This window comes from Gracilinanus agilis, chromosome 3 (assembly GCF_016433145.1).
Source record: "Gracilinanus agilis isolate LMUSP501 chromosome 3, AgileGrace, whole genome shotgun sequence".
In the NCBI taxonomy this organism is placed as follows: domain Eukaryota; kingdom Metazoa; phylum Chordata; class Mammalia; order Didelphimorphia; family Didelphidae; genus Gracilinanus; species Gracilinanus agilis.
This window is the reverse complement of record NC_058132.1, coordinates 410,651,601-410,673,133: the sequence shown is the minus strand read 5'-3', so window position 1 is coordinate 410,673,133 and position 21,533 is coordinate 410,651,601. Positions and strand designations below refer to the sequence as shown.

At 37.5% G+C, this 21,533-nt stretch overlaps 1 protein-coding gene across 1 annotated transcript; it reads left to right on the top strand.

The window, feature by feature from the left end:
• Positions 1–6,612: 6,612 nt before the first annotated feature.
• Positions 6,613–9,389, top strand: SMIM34 (small integral membrane protein 34). Its single transcript, XM_044669229.1, has 2 exons — positions 6,613–6,631; positions 9,097–9,389. Exons 1-2 carry the CDS (start codon positions 6,613–6,615, stop codon positions 9,387–9,389), a joined length of 312 nt encoding a protein of 103 aa, XP_044525164.1.
• Positions 9,390–21,533: the final 12,144 nt, after the last annotated feature.

The window sequence follows — 21,533 nt, the reverse complement described above, 5'->3', positions numbered from 1 at the left end:
GATACCAAATGAAGAAAACAGAAACAAAGTAAAAGATAAACAATTACAATAAGCATAAATAAAATAAGATAAAAGATAGTTGAATTCAGATTAATTATAATGGTTCCAGAGAAGAGCTTATTTATATAAGGAAATATATATATATATATATATATATTTTTTTTTTTCCTTCAACTCAGGTGAGAAGCTAGAGGTTCAAAATGTTAAATACAATGTCCTTTATAACTGGTTTTGTTTAATCATTTTTCCTTGATACAATGGAGAGAAGGTTCAGTGTGGAAAGGGATATTATGAAGAACTGTTATAAAAAGCAAAAGGGATTTATAAAACATTTTTGAAATGAAAATAAAAAGAAAAAAGCCAGATTCTAGTGGTGTGTATATTATAGCATATCATATTACATAAAAGATAAGTAGCTCTTCATTTAGGGTTCACCTGGGGATACTACAAACTGGAGGTAGATTTTTAACAAAGCAATCAATAATAGCTGGCAATTATATAGAACTGTGAGGTTTGCAAAGCACATTACAAATACTTGCTGATTTTAGCCTCACAATTACCAATTGAGGTAGGTTCTATTATTATCACCATTTTACAGATGAGGAAACTAAGGCATGCGTACAGAATTGAAGAAACTTAACCAGGGTCACAGAGCTAGTAAGTGCCAGAAGTCAGATTTGAATTCGACTCTCTCTGACTTCAGGTCTATCTAGTTAGCATCCTTGCCTAGGTAATGGCTTTGCCCTACTGCATCCAAGACTGGATATATAGTTGAGGTGGCACTTGCAAACGAGTGGAAGAACCTGATTAATGAATGAAAAAATGAAGCATTTATTAAGCGCTTCCTATGTAAAAAGTACCATGCAAACAGAAGAATAGGACAGTCTCTGCTCTCAAGGAGTTTACATTCTAATGGGTGAGTCAATATACAGAAGTTTCAGTTGCAAATCAAATGGAAAGGTCCCACAGTCCTTAGGTCATAATGGAATAATAGATGATAATGCTTCTTCTTCTTCTCTGATAAAATCATCAGTTCCTGACACTAAGCTAGAATCCCTGCTGATGCAAAGACTTGAACTAATGCCATCTGGGCTGCACTGAGAGTTACTGCTTCTGGGAGCAGGGAGGTAGTGACATGGAGGACTGTATTCTGTTCAGGGTGCCACCATTTAAGAAAGATATGGATGTGTTAAAGATTGTACAGAGAAAGGTAATCAGGATAGTGAAGGTCATTGGGTCCATGTCCTTTAAGGATCGTTTAAATAAGAGTTCAAGGTTCTCTGAAGTGGTCTTTTAAAGATCTCTACATTGCTAGACTTTGTGTGTCATCTGCTGGTTTTTGCATTCCTTTTGGCAAACTAACTTTTTGCCTATTTTTTAAAAAAGAAATTATATATGTATATGTATATATATGTATACATGGTATTAATTTAATACCCTACACATGGTATTAAAAGATAAACTATTATACAATGCTATGCATATATTTTATGTATTTCTGAGTTTCTAAAATTGTTTTGGATTCCTCTGCTGGCCTTTGCATGTCCTCTACAGCTTCCACAAAACTCTCCCAAAATTCCCACTTAATTTATTTTGCTGACCTGCCCTTTATCAAAACCATGACTACATAATTCTGTGTCTCAGGGTTGGATGTCACTTTCTTTCATTCCAATGAAGATGCTTAAGTGGAAACTAAGGTCACTGAAGATCCTTGTTCAAGATGCCAAATCTGGAGCTTTACCCCACTGGCTTGAAGTATGTAGGATAGAAGCAGATACCCTGGACATTCTGCTTCTGGCTTCCATGGGGAAAGGTTGTGGGAAGAGTGAGAGAAGAGAAAATAACTTGAATGTAATAAAGAGATACTGTACGGGATTTGGAAGAGTTTAGACTAGCAAAGGTATAATTTGGGGAGGAAAAATGTGAAAGAAAGTGAGGAAAATTTCAATAGCAATGACCAAAACCAGTTCAGAATCTACTTCTAGGTTGAAAGAGGCTTGGGATCAAGAATATTTTGAGTACATCAAGAGCTAAAGAATATTAGAGGATCAACAGGGGTAAGAAAGTAGGTAAGGTAAAAAAGTAATAAAATATAAATTGGAAGGTAAATCAAATTGAGAGAATGCACTGATGGGTAGGACAGATTGATGAAACAATGGTAGGAGCATGCATCTACTACGTGCAAGGCACTGTGCTAAGCATTTTAAAAATATGATCTCATTTGATCCTCACAACAACCCTGAGAAGTAGATGCTACTATTATCAGCAGGCAGAGGTTAAGTCACTTGCTAGTAAGAGTCTAAATCTAAATTTGAACTCAGATTTTCCTGACTCCAGGCCCAGTGCTCTGCATCACCTAGCTCATCTAGGGAACTCTGAAGAAGTGGGGTGTGATGATGCTTGAGACTAAAATTGTTGAGACTAAAGGAATTTAGTAGTACAGTATTGTGAAGTTATTAAGAAATGATAATTGGTTGGAAAATTTTTAGGTGCAAATAATACTCAGTATGTTTTTAAACAGGAAGCTAAAACTTTTAAGCCAGTACAGAAAATAGGAGAAATTCCAAGTGGGTGATGTTTTCTATTTCTGCCACAGCCAAATAACTATTATTATCTGTGGTGGCTGACTTCCCTCCTGAAGGAGAAGATGAAGTGACTCATAGAATGCCTCTCCACATTTCATGTCGTTAGGAACAATGAAATATTCTGAAAGGAAAGAGAAAAAAAAAAGGCTTTAATGGGGGGAATGGAAGGGAATATGAGATTCAGAAGATTTGACAATTCTCAGGATGTTAGCAAGTTGAAGAATGTTACACATAGGAAAAAGAAAAATAAACCAGATTTGCAATTAGAGCTTTAAAAAAGAGATTTAAGACCCTTTCCAGGTAGAATAGTGGATAGAGTGCTAGAACTGGAGTTAGAAAGACCTGAGTTCAAATTCAGCCTCAGACACTTACTGTGTGATTCTAGGTAAGTCACTTTATCTTTGTCTGGCTCAGTTTCCTCATCTGTAAATTAGTGATAATAATAGTATCTACCTCAGAGTTGTTGTGAGAATTAAGTTAAACTCACAAGAACCAGCTGGGAGAAACACAGTGAGGTATCAGTTGTTCTGGAAAAGATCTCTTAGTTTTAGTAAACTGAAAGTTCAGAATGAATTAGCTGTGTGATGTGGTAGTTTAAAGAGCTAATGTGATCTTGGCTGTGCTGAGAGTCACTGCTTCTGGGAGCAGGGAGGCAGGCTACAGACTTAGAAGACAACATTTCTGTTCTAGGTTGCCACCATTTAAGAAAGACATGGATAAGCTAAAGATTGCCCAGAGGAGAGTAATCCAGATGGTTAAAAGTCCTTGAGTCCATATCATATGAAGATCACTTGAAAATAAAAAACAAACAAACAAACAAAAAAACAGGGATATTTTAGCCTGGAGTAGTGAAGTCCTCAGGGTAACATGAAACCTATTTTCAAAAAAGAAGAGACATTAGACTAGTTCTATTTAGTCTTACCGAAGTAGGAGCTTTGGGTTGCAAAAACATGCCAGTTTAGTCTTAATGTCAGGTAAAAAGTCCAGAGTCCAAAAGTAGAATGGAATTAGACTTCCCTGAGAGATAGAGGATTGTTCTCCCCCAAAGGTCTTCCAGCTGAGGAAAACTGACAACTTATATGATATGTTATAATGGGGATTCCTTCTGGGTATTGATTGGAGTAAATGATGTCTGAGGCCTCTTCCAACTCTCCAATTCTATGGTCTTGTCAGTCTAAAATGGGAATAATGTCTATACCTAATTGTCTTGATTCCCATCTCCCCTTTTTTCATGTCATTTCTTCAAGCTATAATATTCTCCCTTTCCTTTTTAATCATCTAAATCTTCCTATTGATTTAAGATCTTGCTCCACTCTTACCTATGATGCTCACTGCCACATTGCTTTTTTGTCTTTGAATTCCTGTATATTTAAAATTCTATTTCAATTGCCTCATTTGTGTTCCTCTTGTTTCCTCACTGAGATTATAGGAGAACAAGGAAGATAAGTTTAATTTAATTTAAATAATTATTCTGTATCATGTACACACATACCCACAGCACTAGAAATGAATATTTGATTGTTGTTCAACCTTCAAAGAAGACCAATGACTTCATGATGTTGAGGTCAGGGTAAAGTGTGTTCAGTTGTCCTTGATCAGTCAGTAGGAGTTCAAAAGGCTCTGGCACAAGTGAGTCATTAAAACATTTAGAGTGGAGGTGCCTCTGGATTTGCATAGCTCATATTTCCTTTATACTTTTATGATTCTGTTTTGCTCATGGAATCCCAGCAGGCAATGCCATGCAGGGCATTCCCATGCCAGCATTTTCCATGTCTCACTGTCCATATTAAGATTATTCAGACATACATTAAGAATGTCTTTATATCACTTCTTTCCACCATGTAAATGGTGGAAAATACACACACACACACACACACACACACACACACACACACACACACACACACACATACACACACACACACACATATTTCATCTAAGGCTTTACAAACTTCACTAATTAAGGAGACTGCCATCTTCTTTAGAGTTTATACCCTGGTCATCTCTTCAAATAAGATATTTCCTCACAATGATCAATTTTTCTTTTTGCTCATGGAACTATACTTGAGACAAACTCTGAAACTAAATGATGTGTACAGAGTCTTCCTAGATCTCAATAATAGGAAGCCAGATTCTCCTTTGAGAGACTCTGAGATTCTGCATGGGGGCTCCCTCTTGTCACAAGGTTCTAGGACCTCTCCCTGTTGTAGGCTCTTTCTAGCCCCCCTCCCCTTTCCCCTGCCAATCCTGATGCAGGACTCCCATCACAAGCTTTAAGAACTGTTTGGACTGGATTTTTTGTAGTCTTTTTCACACAATTTAGCTGAGACCTCTGGTACTGCACTGGATCTCCTTATAATGCCCCAAGGCTGCTCCTTCCTCATGCTTACTCAGTCAGAAACTGGTTTGGGAAAGATTCAAGTTCCTGCCTAATGTAGTTAGGGAGTGGCATGCTGGTATGACTCAGAATATCCCAAAGTCATCCTCTTGCAACCAACAGCCTCAGGGAAGGTTCCAGATTGGCTGGGCAAGGGCACTTCTTATGGTGCTCAAGCCTGGAATTCTGGGACTGCCTCAAAGGCACCACAGACCACACCACATTCTTATGATCCATCCTCAGTGTTTCACTGGACCTACCCAGCTTGTCTTTCTCAGGATTTCTACAAGATTCTAGGGAACCCCTGTGGGTGCCCACATTGGGCAGGGGAGTCTAAAGGTGATACTTTCTATGGCCTTGTGGAGTGGTGCTTCTCAAAATCTCAAAGGGAGTGCTTGTTTGGCAGTGGGGGAATATCTGGGATCTTTTGCATCTTACCTGTCATCTTACCACAATTCTCTCTTCCTTGTCTTGTCTTCTCTTTCTGTCTGAAGGGAATTCGAGGATGCTGAAGAGTTTATTTCTTGGATTTCCCCACCTTTGCCCAAGTTATGGTGACATCTTACACATGGAAATGGACACATGCTTCATGGGAGAATCTGAGCCTGGACCTCAGCCCCTGGATGTCCTTTTTTGCTTGTGTTTCTTTCCCTGATCATAGATTACTGAACAGTGATTCTACATTTTATTTTCCAGTCTGAAAGGCAGTCTTATGAGTTGGGGAGGTTTTCCTGAATTTTACCGATTGGCAGCACCTACATTAAGAGAAGATGACCACCAAAAGAAAGATACAGCCAATTGAGTCGCTGATTTGCCCAAAGACAGAACTTGACAAAGTTATTTAGACTATGTAGAATCAAGATGAAATGACCATTCAGCAATCCTGTGAAAATAAATTTTTCATGTTTTGATATTTTAAGGATTTTAATGATGTCTACTTGTCTCCTGAACTCATCTAATTTCCCTCACCTCATAAACAGTGAATGTGCCATGTTGAAGGTGAAAAGAGGTTCTTGTTATTGAATAATATCGCTTTTAAACAATTCCTGTATCATTGAATAGACCTTTGACTTTTTTCCCACTAGAATACTATTTAAAAGATTTTCATCTCTTTCAAAGGTTTGAATCTCATCTTTTCTTCCAGTGACATGGATGACCCTGGGCAAATCTGAAGCTCAAGGCTGCTGGCCAAAAAGATTTCTGAAGTTTCTTTCAGCTGTAAAACCTATGAACTTATGGTTGAATCATTATTTGCCTTTTAGGCAGGGAACCAAAACTATTGTAGTCTACCTTCTTTCATAGAATCATACTCTTAGACATGGTATGTTATAAACCTCAGACGTTTCATTTTAGGGTTTGTGCTCTATACTTACCTTCCTTCTTCCCCTCCTCTCTTCTTTCATTCCTCCCTTCTTCCCTTCCTCTTCAGTCTTTCCTCAGATGTGTTATCTTGGTTTCCTTCCTTATCTAGGCACCAGGGGAATTATGTCTGACTCTTTGGAGTTTCCTGTCCTATTAAATGGGTGTATCTTCTTTGCCACACCTATAGACAGGTGTTGGACTAGGGAATTTCAGGAAACATCCTGAGTATAAAGTCTGGCATCCTCATGTTGAGAATTGCTTAACTTCACTGAAACTTGAGGATGAGCGATGGGATGGCTTGAGACAAGTAAGTTATAATCTTAATTATAGTTTTTGGCTAGGTCAGGCCCAGAGTGGGAAAGTTGTCTTCCTTCTGTAACAGTGAACAGCTCTGAGGCTTTTTGATTAATGCAAAATACATCTAATCACTTGATGAACTGATTCTGGGAGGTATGTCTTGCTCAGGAAACTGTGTAGTAAGAATTGAATACAGTTTTCACAAGAAAAAAGAACAAGTCACTCTTTTGTCTTCTTGTGTTTTTGTTATTGCTTACTCTCAATTTCAAAAGAGAAGTTGATGAGGGGAAACATTCTGACATGGAGTATCTGTTCTTACTTATGTCTTAAAGGGGTATTGATTGGGTTTTGTCATTATATACATTGTTATTATCAATAATATTCTTATCTATATATATATATAACAAATAGTATATGACATAAAGAACAAGTTGTAAATTGCCTCCCACGTACTATGTGATACTAATAATTTTTATTTTATAATGATTTTAATTTATTTTTATTTTACCAATTATATGTAATAAATTTCAGCATAAGTTTTCTGAAGTTATATGATCCAAATTGTCTCCCTTCCCCCTCCCAGAGCTGGCAAGCAGTTCAGTCTGGGTTATTATCAAGTAAAAAATGTCCATATTGATCATTTTTGTAAGAGAATTATCATATAAAACAAAAAACCCCAAACCAAACAAAAACCCAAATAAACTAGTGAAAAAATAGTATGCTTTCATCTTTCTCTGGAAGTGGATAGCATTCTTTGTCATATGTCTCTTAGAATTGTCCTGGATTGCTGAGAGTAGATAACTCGATCATAGTTGATCATTCCACAATATTTCAGTTATTGTGTACAATGTTCTCCTGGTTCTGCTTATTTCACTCTGCATCACTTCATGTAGGTCTTTCTAGCTCTTTCTGAGATTATTCTGTTCATCACTTCTCATAGCACAATAAAATTCCATCATGATCATTATGTAGTATTAATTTAGAATTTAGTATGTGGTATAGTACATGGTTTACAACTAAATCAGAAGACCTAGGTTTGAATCTCAACTTTGCTCCTAGTAATATGGGTGATCCTAGACAATTCTCTGAATCTCAGGGACGTTAGCCAAAAAAAGATCCCTAAAGTTCCTTTTAGCTATAAACATATGGTTGAAATGACATTTGTCTTTTAGGCAGAGAAAGGTGATTATATTTATATTGCTATCATTCATATAGAGAAGACCTATTGTATTAAGAAAGAACTGGTTTTAAAATTAGAATTTAATGTGTAGAGGCATACCTGGTTAAGCTGAGAATGCTTTGTGTCTCCCAGAATTATTCTTATCCAACATCTCAGAAAAGGTTGAATAAATATTATATATACCCCAATAAATTTGTAGACTTCTGAAAACAAAAGCATGCAGAAAGCAATAATCATTTGGACATTTTTTTGTCTTTTCCTTTTCATTATTTTAGACTTCTAAATCTTTTTACTGACCACAGTGCTGCAATTCCAGTATTAGTTGTTGTTGTTTTGAGGGGGAGGAAGTTTTTCATTGGCCAAGTATATTAAAAGTTATTCCATATCTTGTTTATTTTACAGTTGCACAACATCCACAGTATAATAAAATTCTGGCTTATCTAAGCCCAACATCAAGATTTTAATATTTTAGACAAGAAGGCAATATAACAAGCATTTATTGAGAACCTACTATTTTCATTGTACTTTTGGCAATTAGGCTGTAATTTGTCCAGAGTACCTATGAATAATTTTTTACAATATTGGATACTGACTATATACTGTTTCTAATATTGCTCAGAATCAAATGTTGGCTTCATCTACAAAGAAAACAGCCTTTTCTTTTTATAAAACATCAATCAAGATCCTAATCTTCTGATCTTTTTATACCCAGTGACACTTGAGAAGAAACTTAGGATAGATTACTGGCTCATTTGAAAACATTGTTCTGATAACTTAACATTTATTTGTCCTCTGGATAATAATTTTCCTCCGGAAGTTTCTGTGGGAAAACTCCCACAGAATCAAAGGAAAAGAAATGAGTCTTACTATTGAAATAAAATGAGAGCAAAATGATGTTTCCCTCCATTAGCCTATGAGGTATAATACTAATTCAAATTGGTACCATTGGAGAAATGCCTCGAAGCAGGAGAATTCATGAGTGGGCAATGACTCAGTTTACTCCTGAGTGAGAGGGTGGGAATTATATATACAAAGAGAAAAAAAGAGCAACAGATTGAATCTGAAAGAAGAATTTTGTGTATAGTGGTCATGTGTTCTCTTGATTTTAAACATTTCTAAACCTACCAGTACTTTAGTTTTCTATCTATAATATCGATTAATAAACCATGTTCCCTTTTTCTCCTTATTGATATTAAAGAAAGTATGCCAAACATTCCAAGCAAGGGATTATTGATGTAGAAGTCATTAGACTATAGCCAAAGAAATTATCTCATTTGAGTCTCTTTCTTTCCTAGTGATTGAGTGGATTCCTCAGTTAGCTTCAAACAAGACCCAATACAACACTGTACTGCAACACTTGACTAAGAATTTTGTAGAAGAAAAGAGCCATACTAATTCCACCAAAGCCTTGAAATTTCCAGATGGGACAAGTGCTACTTGGTATATCCTCACCATCTTTGGTTTATATGGCATTATATTCTTCTTCTTGCTGGTCAGCAATATCCTCCAGAATGAAAAGCGCTTGGAAGATATTTATTATCCAGATTTCACAACTGAGCTAAAAAGTAATAAAAAAGGTCCAAGATAAAAAGAACCAAAAATGACTCATTAAATTGGACTAAAGATGTCCTGAAGTGGATCCAGGTGAGACCAAGCAGAGAAACTCAGCTTCAAATCCTAAACAGAAAGATTACCAAAAAGACAAAGAAAGACAAGTGTTATTTAGCACATCCCATTGAGTGCTGAATCTGAATGCTGGTCATTTCTGGGAAACATGTGACTCAAGCTAAAGAGTTGCCAAATTGGGATAGTTAAACAAACATTGGAGGGGGAGGTCCTCTTTGTCTTCTATTCCAGGATGGCTAGTTGAAGTAGATATGGGGAAGACTGCTTCAAAGATATATATCAGAGTGGGCAACTAGGGGGCTAAGTGGTTAGAGAGCCAGGCATAAAGATGGGATGTCCTAGATTCAAGTCTGACCTCAGGTGCTGCTTAGCTGTATGATCCTAGGCAAGTCACTTAACCCCCTTTGCCTACCCATTACCACTTTTCCGCCTTAGAACCAACTAAGATGGAAGATAAGGGATTCAAAAAAGAAAAAAAAAAAAGGTGTATCAGAGAGCTAGGACTACTCAATGTACTTTTTTTTTGTCAGCTTTTGAATACATCTTTATTTTTTTATTTTTTTATTGATTAATTAAGAAAATTTTTCCATGGTTACATGATTCCTGTTCTTTCCCTCCCCTCCTCCCACCTCCCTCCCATAGCCAACGTGCAGTTCCACTGAGTTTACATGTGTCATACTCAATGTACTTGAGAAAGCCCTCTCTGTCTCTCTTCCTTTGAGTCAAAGTGCAGCAAGTAACTCTTTGGGCTTCTCTTGAAGGGTAGAAAATGAACCACCTTTCCAAATTCCAGCAGAAATAATGAATTGAGACCCTGACTGCTTCTTCTGTTTTCTATTCTTTTGCTCACATACTATAGAAGGGTGAGCAATGCTCTTGAGGTGCAGGTTTTGGAAGCTGCGTTGTTATGGAGAAGTCTAGAGAATTTCTATATGGGAGAGGATGACCATGGGCGAGGGGAATAATTCCATTCCTGTCTGAGCTTACCAGAAGACACGAACCTTGAGAGAGTTGTTCAGACAGAGCAGAGCCAAGGGGAAATGTAAAATGCTTACTTAGCAGTCTCAAGAACGGCTTCATGTTTTGATGTTAAATCTCAACTCCCTAGTTAATTATAATGGCTGGTACTTTTTAAACTCTTTCCTTATTGTGTGCCTTTAGGTCTGTGTTTTTAACTTTTCTTGTGTAGAGGAAATAAAAGAGCTGTCCTATGCCAGATCTATAGTGTATATTGAGTACCTTTTTTATACCCCCTACCTCACCCTACTCCCAGGAGACATTAAACACGAACCAAATCTAAGCCTTAAGAAATTTTCCTCAACATTTTCTGGCATGTAAAAAGTCAAAGAGTGCAAGAAAAATGTCTAGCTTCTCTCTATCTTGGGCTAGGCTCTCCTAGGACTAGCCTGTAGGCAGGAGGAAGGGAGAAGGGGGGAGGAGAGAGGATGTTCAGACCTGAGAGACCTAGCCCCCTAGTACTCCCAGTAGCAATTTTTCTTGTTTCATTTCTATGGGAAATATTTGGATGAGGAAATGTCCTTTACCCATGCTGCTTGGCACCTTCCCTCCAAACTGAAAGTTTTGGAGAGTTGCCTACCCATTGAGTCTGTCTGCTTAGGTATTCTTGGTAATATCATAATTATTAGCTGGCAAGTCCTTATTTTCTAGCTACTTGGAATGGGGAGGAAGAGGGCATAATTACTGGCTCCTTCTCTGCTCAGTTTCAGCCAGAACAACAGTCTGGGAAAATAGGTGGCAAAAAGTCATGTGACTGCACGGCTATAGCAGCTTTCTATTGTAAACAAGGTTGGATCTCATTGATTCAAAACTGGCTTATCCCCTAGAAGATGGGGGAATGGCACTGAACACAGAACTGTCCACAGGAGGTGCTGAGAAATGGGTTAGGTTGTAGAGACTCCAGGAAGAAAAATAATAATTGTCCATGATTTGACTAGGCTCAAAGTAATAAGTATGGCTGAAAGATCTGCTTGTTTTCTAAAAGAACTCTCCACTTTGCTTGGTTTCTTTTGGTTATCTTCTTGGTAGGGATGAAGGTAGTGATGCTTTTTTTTTTTTTCCCCACCTTCCTGAGGAATGAAGTAAAAAAGCAGTAGCAGCAATGTGTGTGCACGGCTTTCTCTCACTTCTTGGATCTGCTAAAACTATGGATCAAAATAACCAAAATAACCCAGTTCTATCCTATTTAGAGGCAAGATGGGGAAATATTTTATTTATTAGTATTATTTGAATCTAGCTTTATGTGGCTGGCAATTATCTAACCCAAAGCTTACTGTAGAGGCCATGCTCAACTCAGAAACCTTCTAGGGAAGCCAGAGACTACTGTAAGGACTGCTTAGATCTCACCTTGAATTTGTTTTAGGTCAGCCCAATCAGGTAGGTCCACCCTTGCTTTGCCCAGATTTTATTGAATGTTTATATCTACCTCCTGATATGTATCTCAAGCAACCTTACCTGAAAACTGCCCTTTCCGGAAACTGAAAATTGCCTAATTACTACTTGTTGGCTTCCTAGTTGTTTGTCCTTATGCCCTCACTTGAACTCTATATAATATAAACTAGCAGAGACTAAGAAGGGAGACACATTTTTCTGCCTCTTCTCAGCCAAAAAACAATTTTTTTTTCAGGTTTAGAGATCTGTTTTTGACTGAAAGAATACTTATTTCTCTAAGGTTACCATTATGTCCTCAACATACAGAAGTCATTTTTAATGAATTTGGACATTTTCATTGGGCCAGAAATTAATCTCTCCCTCAATACCATAATAAAAGGAAACTATTGAACACTTGAAGTTAGGTAAAATGCATGAGGCTCTTCCCAAAGAGAAAAAAGCTGGACCTTATTAGAAGCAAGTAGCTCTTTGTCTTCTAAGGAATGATGATGTGGATCACAGATGCTCTCAGGTGAGAGATCACCAGTAGGGGTCAGAGAAAGAAGAGACAGTTATTGTTAGTGACTTCCTGTTGAATGATACCAAAGCCGTTACTTGTTGCATTCAGAACAGTACGTAAGTCTACCTTTTGATAAGACACATATATCTAAGTCATGAGAAAGAACCTTACTTGCAAGACTTGTCAAACCAGATGATTGTTCCAGTTCTGATGATTCAATCGGTCACAACTGATACTTCAAAGAAAGCAGCATTAGAGAGGAACAGAAATCTTGGGCAGCTACTTGTGTTAGCAAAAAAAGCAAAAGGGAAAAGTAACAAAAAGAAATACAATTGATTAGGGAAAGGCTGAACAAAAATTATAAAGTGGGAAATGTTTGCACCATAAGAAAGTGATAAATATGAGAAATTCAAAAAAATGGAATAATATAAATCAGGTCATTCAGGTTGGGAATTAAAACACAAGTAAGGAGATATTAAGAGATCAACTTTGATGGGTTCAAGTCGCCAGATATAGCCAAATAGCACCTAGAGGTTTTTTACAAAACCTTTTTCTTTCAAATAGATGATCTTACTAAATTACTGTCAGGGATGTTTGAAACAAACTGTTGAGTACTGTAGAACTGGAGAAGGGCAAATGTCATGATTTTTTTTTTTTTTAAGCAGCGGGGAGGGGGGGAAGAGAGTCTGAAAATTACATGGCAATGAGCTTGACTTTGACCCCTGGCAAAATTCTGGAATGTATTGTTAATAGGATTATCACTGAATACCTAAAACATAAAGGAAGGAACATAAAGCATCAGCATGCTTTCATTAGCTCAGTGTCAAATAAACCTTTTTTTTCTTTTGGCACAATTAAGCTGGTGAAGAGACTAGGGGAATACTAGATATAGTATAGTTTGCCTAGATGTCAGCAAAGCTTTTCACAAAATTTTTCATTTTTGCAAAAACTGCTATCCTTTGATGAAATGGGATTCAGAACTGGTTGAGTGATTAATCAAAATAAAAGAGAAGTCATTAATGGCTCATTGTTAACCACGGAAATTGTTCTCTAATGAAGTGCTACAGGCATAAGTCCTTGGCCCCATGGTATTTAATGCTTATCAATTACATAGAGGAAGGTATGTCTATTCAATTTGCCAATGACACAGAGCTTGGAGGAAGAACTAGCACATTGGATGACAGAATTAGGATCTTTAAAAGCTGGAATACAAGATTGGATCTAAGAAGATAAATTAAATAGAGAAAAGTATAAAAACACAAATATAAGTACAAACTGGGGAAAGTTTGAAATGTTGAAAATGTGAGAATATTACAAGCAAAGAGCCAAATGATGCAATGTTGAACTAATACATTGAAAAGTGCACTGTCCAGGGGAAGAATTGCTTGATAGTACCACTGATTTCTACTTTAACCATATAATATTTAGAATTCATCATCACCTTTTAGGAAAGCCATGAATAAACTAGACTAGAGTGTCCTGATGGTGAAAGGCCTCTAGGTCATATCATATAAGGATTAGTTGGAGGGAAAGTTGACAAAGTTGGGGGGGGGGACTATGACAATGAATTTACAAGTGAACCCTAATTCCTCTTCCACATTCAAACACTTGAATAAAAAAATAGAACCTCCCACTTATGTTATTGTTGTTATTCAGGTATTTAAATAGAAAAGAGAGGAAGATACTTGGTAAAGGCTGGGTTGGACTAGAAGATGGGTTACTAATCTTTTTTTGTGTGTCATGGACCCTTCTAACAATCTGATGAAACCCATGGACCCCACCTCAGAATAATATTTTTAAATAATTGAAGGAAACATTAAATTACATTTAGAGGTTAGTGAAAATAAAGATATAGGTTTTTTCCCCATCCAAGTTCATAGGCCATCTGAAATCTATAAAATAGCTGACCTCTGTGGAGTCACTCACCTCTGAGACTCTACTGATTCTAAGAGCCAACTTCCAGTTGACCTATTATACATGTCCACTTAACCACTGTCTAAGTAACTGAAATCTTAGACAACTATCATACAATCAGATGGCATAGTGGAGAGTGCCCTCAACCTGGAGTCAGGAAGATCTGAATTTAAACCCAGCTTCAGATTCTTCCTAGCTGTGCAACCTGGGCAAACCACTTAATTTCTTTCTGCCTCAGTTTCTTCAACTATAAACTGGAAATAATAATACCTACCTGTTAAGGTTTATGTAGGGATCAAATTGAGAAAATGTTTTTAAAGTGCTTAACACAGTGCCAGGCATATAACAGATACTTAATAGATGCTCCCTGTTCGTTTGTTCGTTCATTCGTTCGTTCGTTCGTTCGTTCGTTCGTTCGTTCGTTCGTTCCTTCCTTCCTTCCTTCCTTCCTTCCTCTCCCCCTTCCTTCCTTCCTTCCTCCATCCCTCCCTCCCTTCCTTCCTTCTTGTCTTCCTTCCCCAGAGATGAGCATAATATAACTCTGGATACAATATTATGGAATCAATAACAATAGCAACTCATTTCTATAGGTCTTTAAGACTTACAAAGCACTTTTCTCAAAATAGTTCTATGAAGTAGTTTTCATACACGAGATTACATAGTCACAGAAATGACACATTTAATGCTACAACTGGAACCCGAATCCATATGATACCTTGATTCCATTGTTCTTTCAATTTTACCACTGACTTCCATAATTCTGCATTAACTTACTCATCAGGCTTTGATCTGGAACTCACAGTCATTCTGCTGGGTTGGTAGCTATCACTCAATAAACAGAGGTGGTGAATCGTAGTGGAAAGGTACTGGAAAGGGACACTGTAAAGTGGTCATGTCACTGTGTCACAGAATAGACTTTTGAAATGAGGGATACTTTAGAGAGGGAGATTATTTAGTTCAACTTCCTGATTTTCTGGTCAAAGAAACTTGTGGGAAGCCGTTCTATGTATTAAAGCCTTTGGAGAAATAGGATCAAATTTAGGGCCTGTTATCTGGATTCCCTATGTGACCAATCCAGGCTGAGGCAGTCTTTGTGTTTGGTCCTGGTCACCTGAGCCCCAAAAGGCTCTGGTACCAGCAGGTAGGTTAATCCAAAATCAACTTGATCTCTCCAAGAAGGCTATTAGGAGTCATTTAGAGAAACAGAGTCTGTAACAGATATTTTATCTGGATCCCATTACAAAATCATCGGCAAGTAAAACTGTGTGTATGATTTTCTGCACTGCATGTCAGGATGCAGACAGAATGGGCCATCTAAGGTAAAAATCTGAGGCTCCTCTTTTGACTCAGTCTTTGATCCCCACCTTTTTTATAATTCTTATTGGAGAGCTTTGAAGTGGCAGACCAGCATCTACTGAGTTAATGATTCCTTTCCTAACAAATGTTAATTAGATAAGAGTGCATATTCAGATTAGAACTGGCTCCTTTAGGATTTGACTGGTGAGCATCTCCCTGGGATATTTCCTCTCCTGGAATTATCCCCTCCTGAATTGGGGTTTGGAATTTGACCATTTGTCTTTGCATCTGTATTCTTTAGACTTCAATGGATTATGCGTGACTTATTGCCCCTTCCCAACTGTGACTTCTTTTCACTTGAAAAAGATATATAATAAACTTCCATGCCCGCAGAATTCGGGACAGCATGGGCTAACCACTAGTCTAGTTGTTCTCATTTTCTTTCTCCTGCTTTAACCATCCTATGCCACCACGCCGCTCAGGACCCCAAAAAATCATATAGAGGCATGGCCCCCTATAGAAATTGAATGTAAGGGTTAAAAATTAAGGTTGAACTAAATATAAGAGATATTTATTTCTTATAAATAATGGTATTATAAAATGTGGTCACTGAAATTAATATAGCTCAAGTCAAAATGACTTTATAGCAGTATTTATTTACAAAATAGAGAGAAAGAGTAAGGTAGAGAAATGAGAAAGGGGTTAGAGTAAGAAATCTAGCTTAACGAACTAAATATCTGCTCCAGCGCCTGGCTTTGCTCTGGCAGGGCTCCAGAAGCCCAGCTGGAGGGCCCAGATGTAAATTAGGTATCACCCATAAGGTCTCTGAGGGAGGCCTATCTGATGTTAATCTCTCTGGAAGTCAAGGAAAGGAAGGTCAGTTTTTTCCACTTACCAATCCAAAGGGGAGAAGATCCAAGAGCAGTCTTACCAGAAGCAGTTCAAGGTCCCAAGCTAGAGCTCCTCCAAAGCCATGTTCAAAGGAGAAAGAGCCGGTCACAGGATGTTCTTGCCACTTTTAAAGACCCTTCTTTACATCACTTCCTGTGCCTTCCTTCCACTTTATGTGGATCAATTGCAGTTTTAGAATTTTCTTGGGGCTGCCCAGGGGGCAGTCAGTTGTTTCTGACTTGTTACCCACTCTAGCATGTGGGTTGTGGACCTTCCCTCACTTAAGGAAATGTGGGGGCATATGTGCTTCTGGTAATTAAATCTAAAAGTAGGCAGGGGAGAGTTAATCCCATCTTCACAATCCCCCCCTGTGATCCTTTGGAAGACTAATCTCCCCAATGGATCATTTGACATAATCATCTTGTACCCCTAAAAATCTTCTAACTACAGGTGCATAAAATATTGAACCTTATAAGAGGAAACTATAATAGTTAGAGATAAGAAGGAAATAGAAGAGAGAGAAAGCAAAACCCATGTTTGCTAGGCACATTGACAAAAAGCCAATTGGGGGCAGTCCCCTTTGGCATAAGAGTATATATTCAAAATAAATGTGTTCAACCCCTTTCAGTTCAATCAATTACACCCCAAAATTCATTCTGGATCTTCTGATGCAGTGTAGGTTTCTGCAGGCATCCTTCTCCAAACAATTCATTTTCTTGATTCAAAGAGTTAGCAAGCTTCTTTCCCTGAAATTTTTCTTCAAAAAAATTTTAAATCATGGATTTTATGAAAAATATATAATCCGCCTGAGGAGGGTGTTGATCAACACTCAGATCACCTCAGGATACATGGTTGAGTTATGGAGTGCATGAATCAATTATCAAAAGAAAAACAAATAGAAGAAAAAATTAAATTTTTGGAGAAAGAAAAATTTCAAAATCAGAATCAAAATATCAAAAATCTATGTATATAAAAATTTCTGAGTAAATAAGAATAAATTCATTACAGGCCCTTGTATTAGGGTCCAACAATTAAAGTAATTTCTGTCCCAAAAGTCTGTAGGACAAAATGTAGTAATATTGCACTTACCCATTATCGGCCAGCTCTAGAGGAAGTTGCCATATTATAAGAGAGAAAAAAGGACTAGATTTTTGCATGTAAAAAAGGAAGTATGTTTCCCTGGTTTGATTTTACCTTCTCTCTCAAGGTTAGGGGAGCCAGGATGATAGCCAAACTTCAGTACTTGTCTGAATGTGGCATGGGGAAGACCTGCATCTAATATATGTCAAACCACTACAACCTTGAACCTCAAACAAGTTGTCTGTCTTGGCACAGAATCTCATTAATCCCACCAGGATTGGTTGGTCTTCTTAACCTTGTGCTTCTAAGTATTGTATAATGGCTCTTTTGTTCCCTTCTCTTGGAATCAGTTATAATCATTAATCAAAGTCCCATAATATTTAACAATCAATGGCAAATTTCCATAGTCTAAAGAAGTGGTTCCCAAACTTTTTTGGCCTACTGCCCCCTTTCCAGAAAAAATATTACTTAGCCCTCTGGAAATTAATTTTTAAAAAATTTTAATAGCAATTAATAGGAAAGATAAATGCACCTGTGGCCATCACCGCTCTCCTGGATTGCTGCAGCACCCACCAGGGGGCGGTAGCACCCACTTTGGGAATCATTGGTCTAAAGCTTTGTGATATGCATTAACATTAGGGCTAATGAATATTGTAAACTTATATTTTGACTTGAGATACATTAATTCTGGTGACCACATTTCTCTTATATTTAGTTCAACCTTAATTTTTAACCCTTACAGATTATAGCACCTTTGGGATTAGAACCCAGGACTTCTGATTATTCTTTGTATCCTTAGTGCTTCACACAATGCCTAGCATAGAGTAAATGCTTAACAAATGCTTGTGTTTATTATCAAACAAGACAATACCAGGCAAACCCATGACTTTAATATAAAATATAATTCAATAAAGCTTTATTGAATACTGACAAAGTACAAGGTATGATGCTAGGTAGGTATTGGGAAAACAGTCCTTTACCTTAAGGGTCTTACATTCTATTTTTATTTTTTTTGGTGGGAGATGAGACTTGTGATTTCCTATATCCTATGTCAGTGATAGCAAACCTTTTAGAGGCCAAGTGCCCAAACTGCAACCCTCATGTCACACATGAGTCACACAGAAGCCCCCCACACCCCACCCTCTGCCTTACCCCAGACAGGGGAAGGAGGAAGAACTCCCATTGGGCTGCTAGGCAGAGGGGTAGATGAGGTGAGAAATGTCCTCAGGTTTGCATGGAGAGGGGGAGGGGAGTAGCTTCCTCCAGCACATGTGCTATAGGTTTATCAACATGGTTCTAGGTAGATAGATGAATAAATTCCTCTTGGCACCTTCTCCACAGCTTTGTATATAGTCTCAGAGAGTTGCCTGTGTCACTGAGAGGTATCTTATTTCACAACATCCATTATTAGTTGGTTCTACTACTCAAGAATTCATTTTGATGTTGTTGTTCTTGTTTTTTAAAACCCTTATCTTCCACCTTAGACTCAATACTCTGTATTGATTCAAAAGCAGGAGAGTGGTAAGGGCTAGGCAATGAGGGTCAAGTGACTTGCCCAGGATCACATAGCTAAGAAATTTCTGAGGCTAGATTTGAACCTGGACCTCCCATCTAGGCCTGGCTCTCAATCCACTGAGCCTCCCAGCTGCCCCCCATTTTGAGGTTTTTAAAAAATTTCTTTGAAAAGGAATTTGGGAAAGTTCAGGTGAGTCTTTGCCTTTATTCTGCCATCTTGGCTCTACCTCCTTGTTCTCCTATTCTAATGATAATACAATATATTCTAAAATATATTCTAATATCTTATTGCCTAATCTCATGTATTTTCCTGAATTCTTGGTTTCAGTCTTTCCCAGTTTGACTCATCCTACCACCACTGATGATTTGGTAATGATATCCTCAAATCATAGTATACCACTTTTACAATTCAGAAGGCACTCAAATTGCCTCGTATTTTAGTTATATGCATATCTTCTTGCCTAAAAAGCAATCTCCTTTATATATTTTTGTACACACATTATAGCACTCAATTCAATTCCACAAACCTTTATTAAGCACCTTCTATGTACAAGGCTCTTTTCTAAGCCCACAAGAGTTTAACATGAATGTGTCACTGAGCTGTGCTGACTCAGTGCTGCCCCTTCACTCCCAACATTCGCCATAAAGAAAGAGAGGAGAACCATGACTCCTGAGTTAGTGAGAGCCATGATTCCCAGTCTTCATTATTCTGAGATCTGGTGTTCCACACTATGTGACTGGAGGTTTCATGGGAAAATTCCAATATGATTAGTGTTTTTCCTTCTAAAATATTAAATGTGAAATAATTCATGTAACAATAATTCTTGTTACATGTACTGTTTTCATGATTAAAATAGGTCTACTTTCCTTTATTTTAAAATCTGCCTGATCCTCCATCCAATGCATGCTCCATACCTCAGACTTCCTTGACTAATATTTATGACTTATATCAATATATTTGTATACCAGAAGTGTTTGTTTTTTACATAAGCTTTGGAAATGCTAAGTTAGATGAACATTTTACTGTCATTTTGTTGCAGTTGTGATACTTGGGGCAGCAAGGTAGCACAGTGGATGGAATGACAGGCCTGGAGTTTGGAAGACTCCTAGAGGGAGAATACTTTAGAAACAGAGAAGCAAGGGAATGGAGCCTGAGGGCAGAAGAATATGGCCAGGAAGCAGAGGTTAAGTATTGTTCAGTCACTTAAGTCATGTCCAACTCTTCATGAACCCATTTGAGATTTTCTTGGTAAAGATAATAGAGTGATTTTCCATTTCCTTCTCCAATTCATTTTATAGGTGAGGAAACTAAAGCAGACAGGGTTAAATGATTTGCCTAGGATCACACAGCCAGTAAATAAGTGTCTGAGGTCTGAAATCAAGAACATAACTCTTCCTGACTCCACTGTACCACCTAGCTACCTCAATAGGGAAGCAGTGAAGTATTTAAATTTGTTTGGAGGACAGGGTGTAGAGAGCACAATAGTATGAGTAAGAATGGAAAGATAGGTTTATATCTTCCTTCATGTTCATGAAACCATTATACTTTGCTTTTGAATTCCTTTTAGCATTGTAAGGAGGTAATCCCTCCAATATTTATTATAGAGAACCCGAAATGATAAGAAAAACACTTCTGCTTAGCAAATTTAGTACCTATTACCCTAGAATCTACCTAACTAGGATATTTCTTTTAGGTACTTTGTCTCCTTATCAAAGTCATTCTGGATATGGCATCTCACTATACTCTAAAGAGGGTGGGGTTTTTTTTTGTTTGTTTATTTTGGGAATGGCATGTACAGATATGAGCTCATGCATAAGGATTATTATTTTTAATTCAATTAAAATTTTATTAAGCCCCAATATTTTTTAAGAAAATTTTTATTTAAGTATTTTTCCGTGGTTACACGATTTATGTACTTTTCCTCCATTTTCCCCTCCCCCCTCCCAGAGCCAACAAGCAATTCTACTGGGTTATACAGGTATTATCACGCTTGAGGATTATTTTGAGAGTGACATAAAGGATAAACAGGTGCAGAGAGTGGAGGCAGAAAATTCCCTAAACCACTAAAACAATAGTGTATGTGGGTGGTAATGAAGACCTGCACTAAGCTGGAGAGAAAATAGGAAAGGCTGGAAATGAGACAAGTTTGAGGTTGGACTGACAGACTTGGTAACCAAATGATTAAGGGAAGGTAATGCCCAAGTTTCAAACTTGGCAGCCAGGGTATTTAAATAGTAGTGTCACAGACCTCATGCATATTAACTCAAGGGATGCAGATATATAGAGAGACAAGCTTGGTTTTGAACATGTTGAATTTAAAATGTCAGTGGATATTTAAGTGGGGAGACATTCCATGAAGCTCTGAAAACAATAGTGTATGGTTCTTGGAAATGACCCAGCAGTAATAAAGGCCATTATGAGGTCATCATAATCCCACACTGCCAGGTCTCTTCCACATAGATATAACCATGCAAGCTTTCTCAAACATTTAAGAAACCACC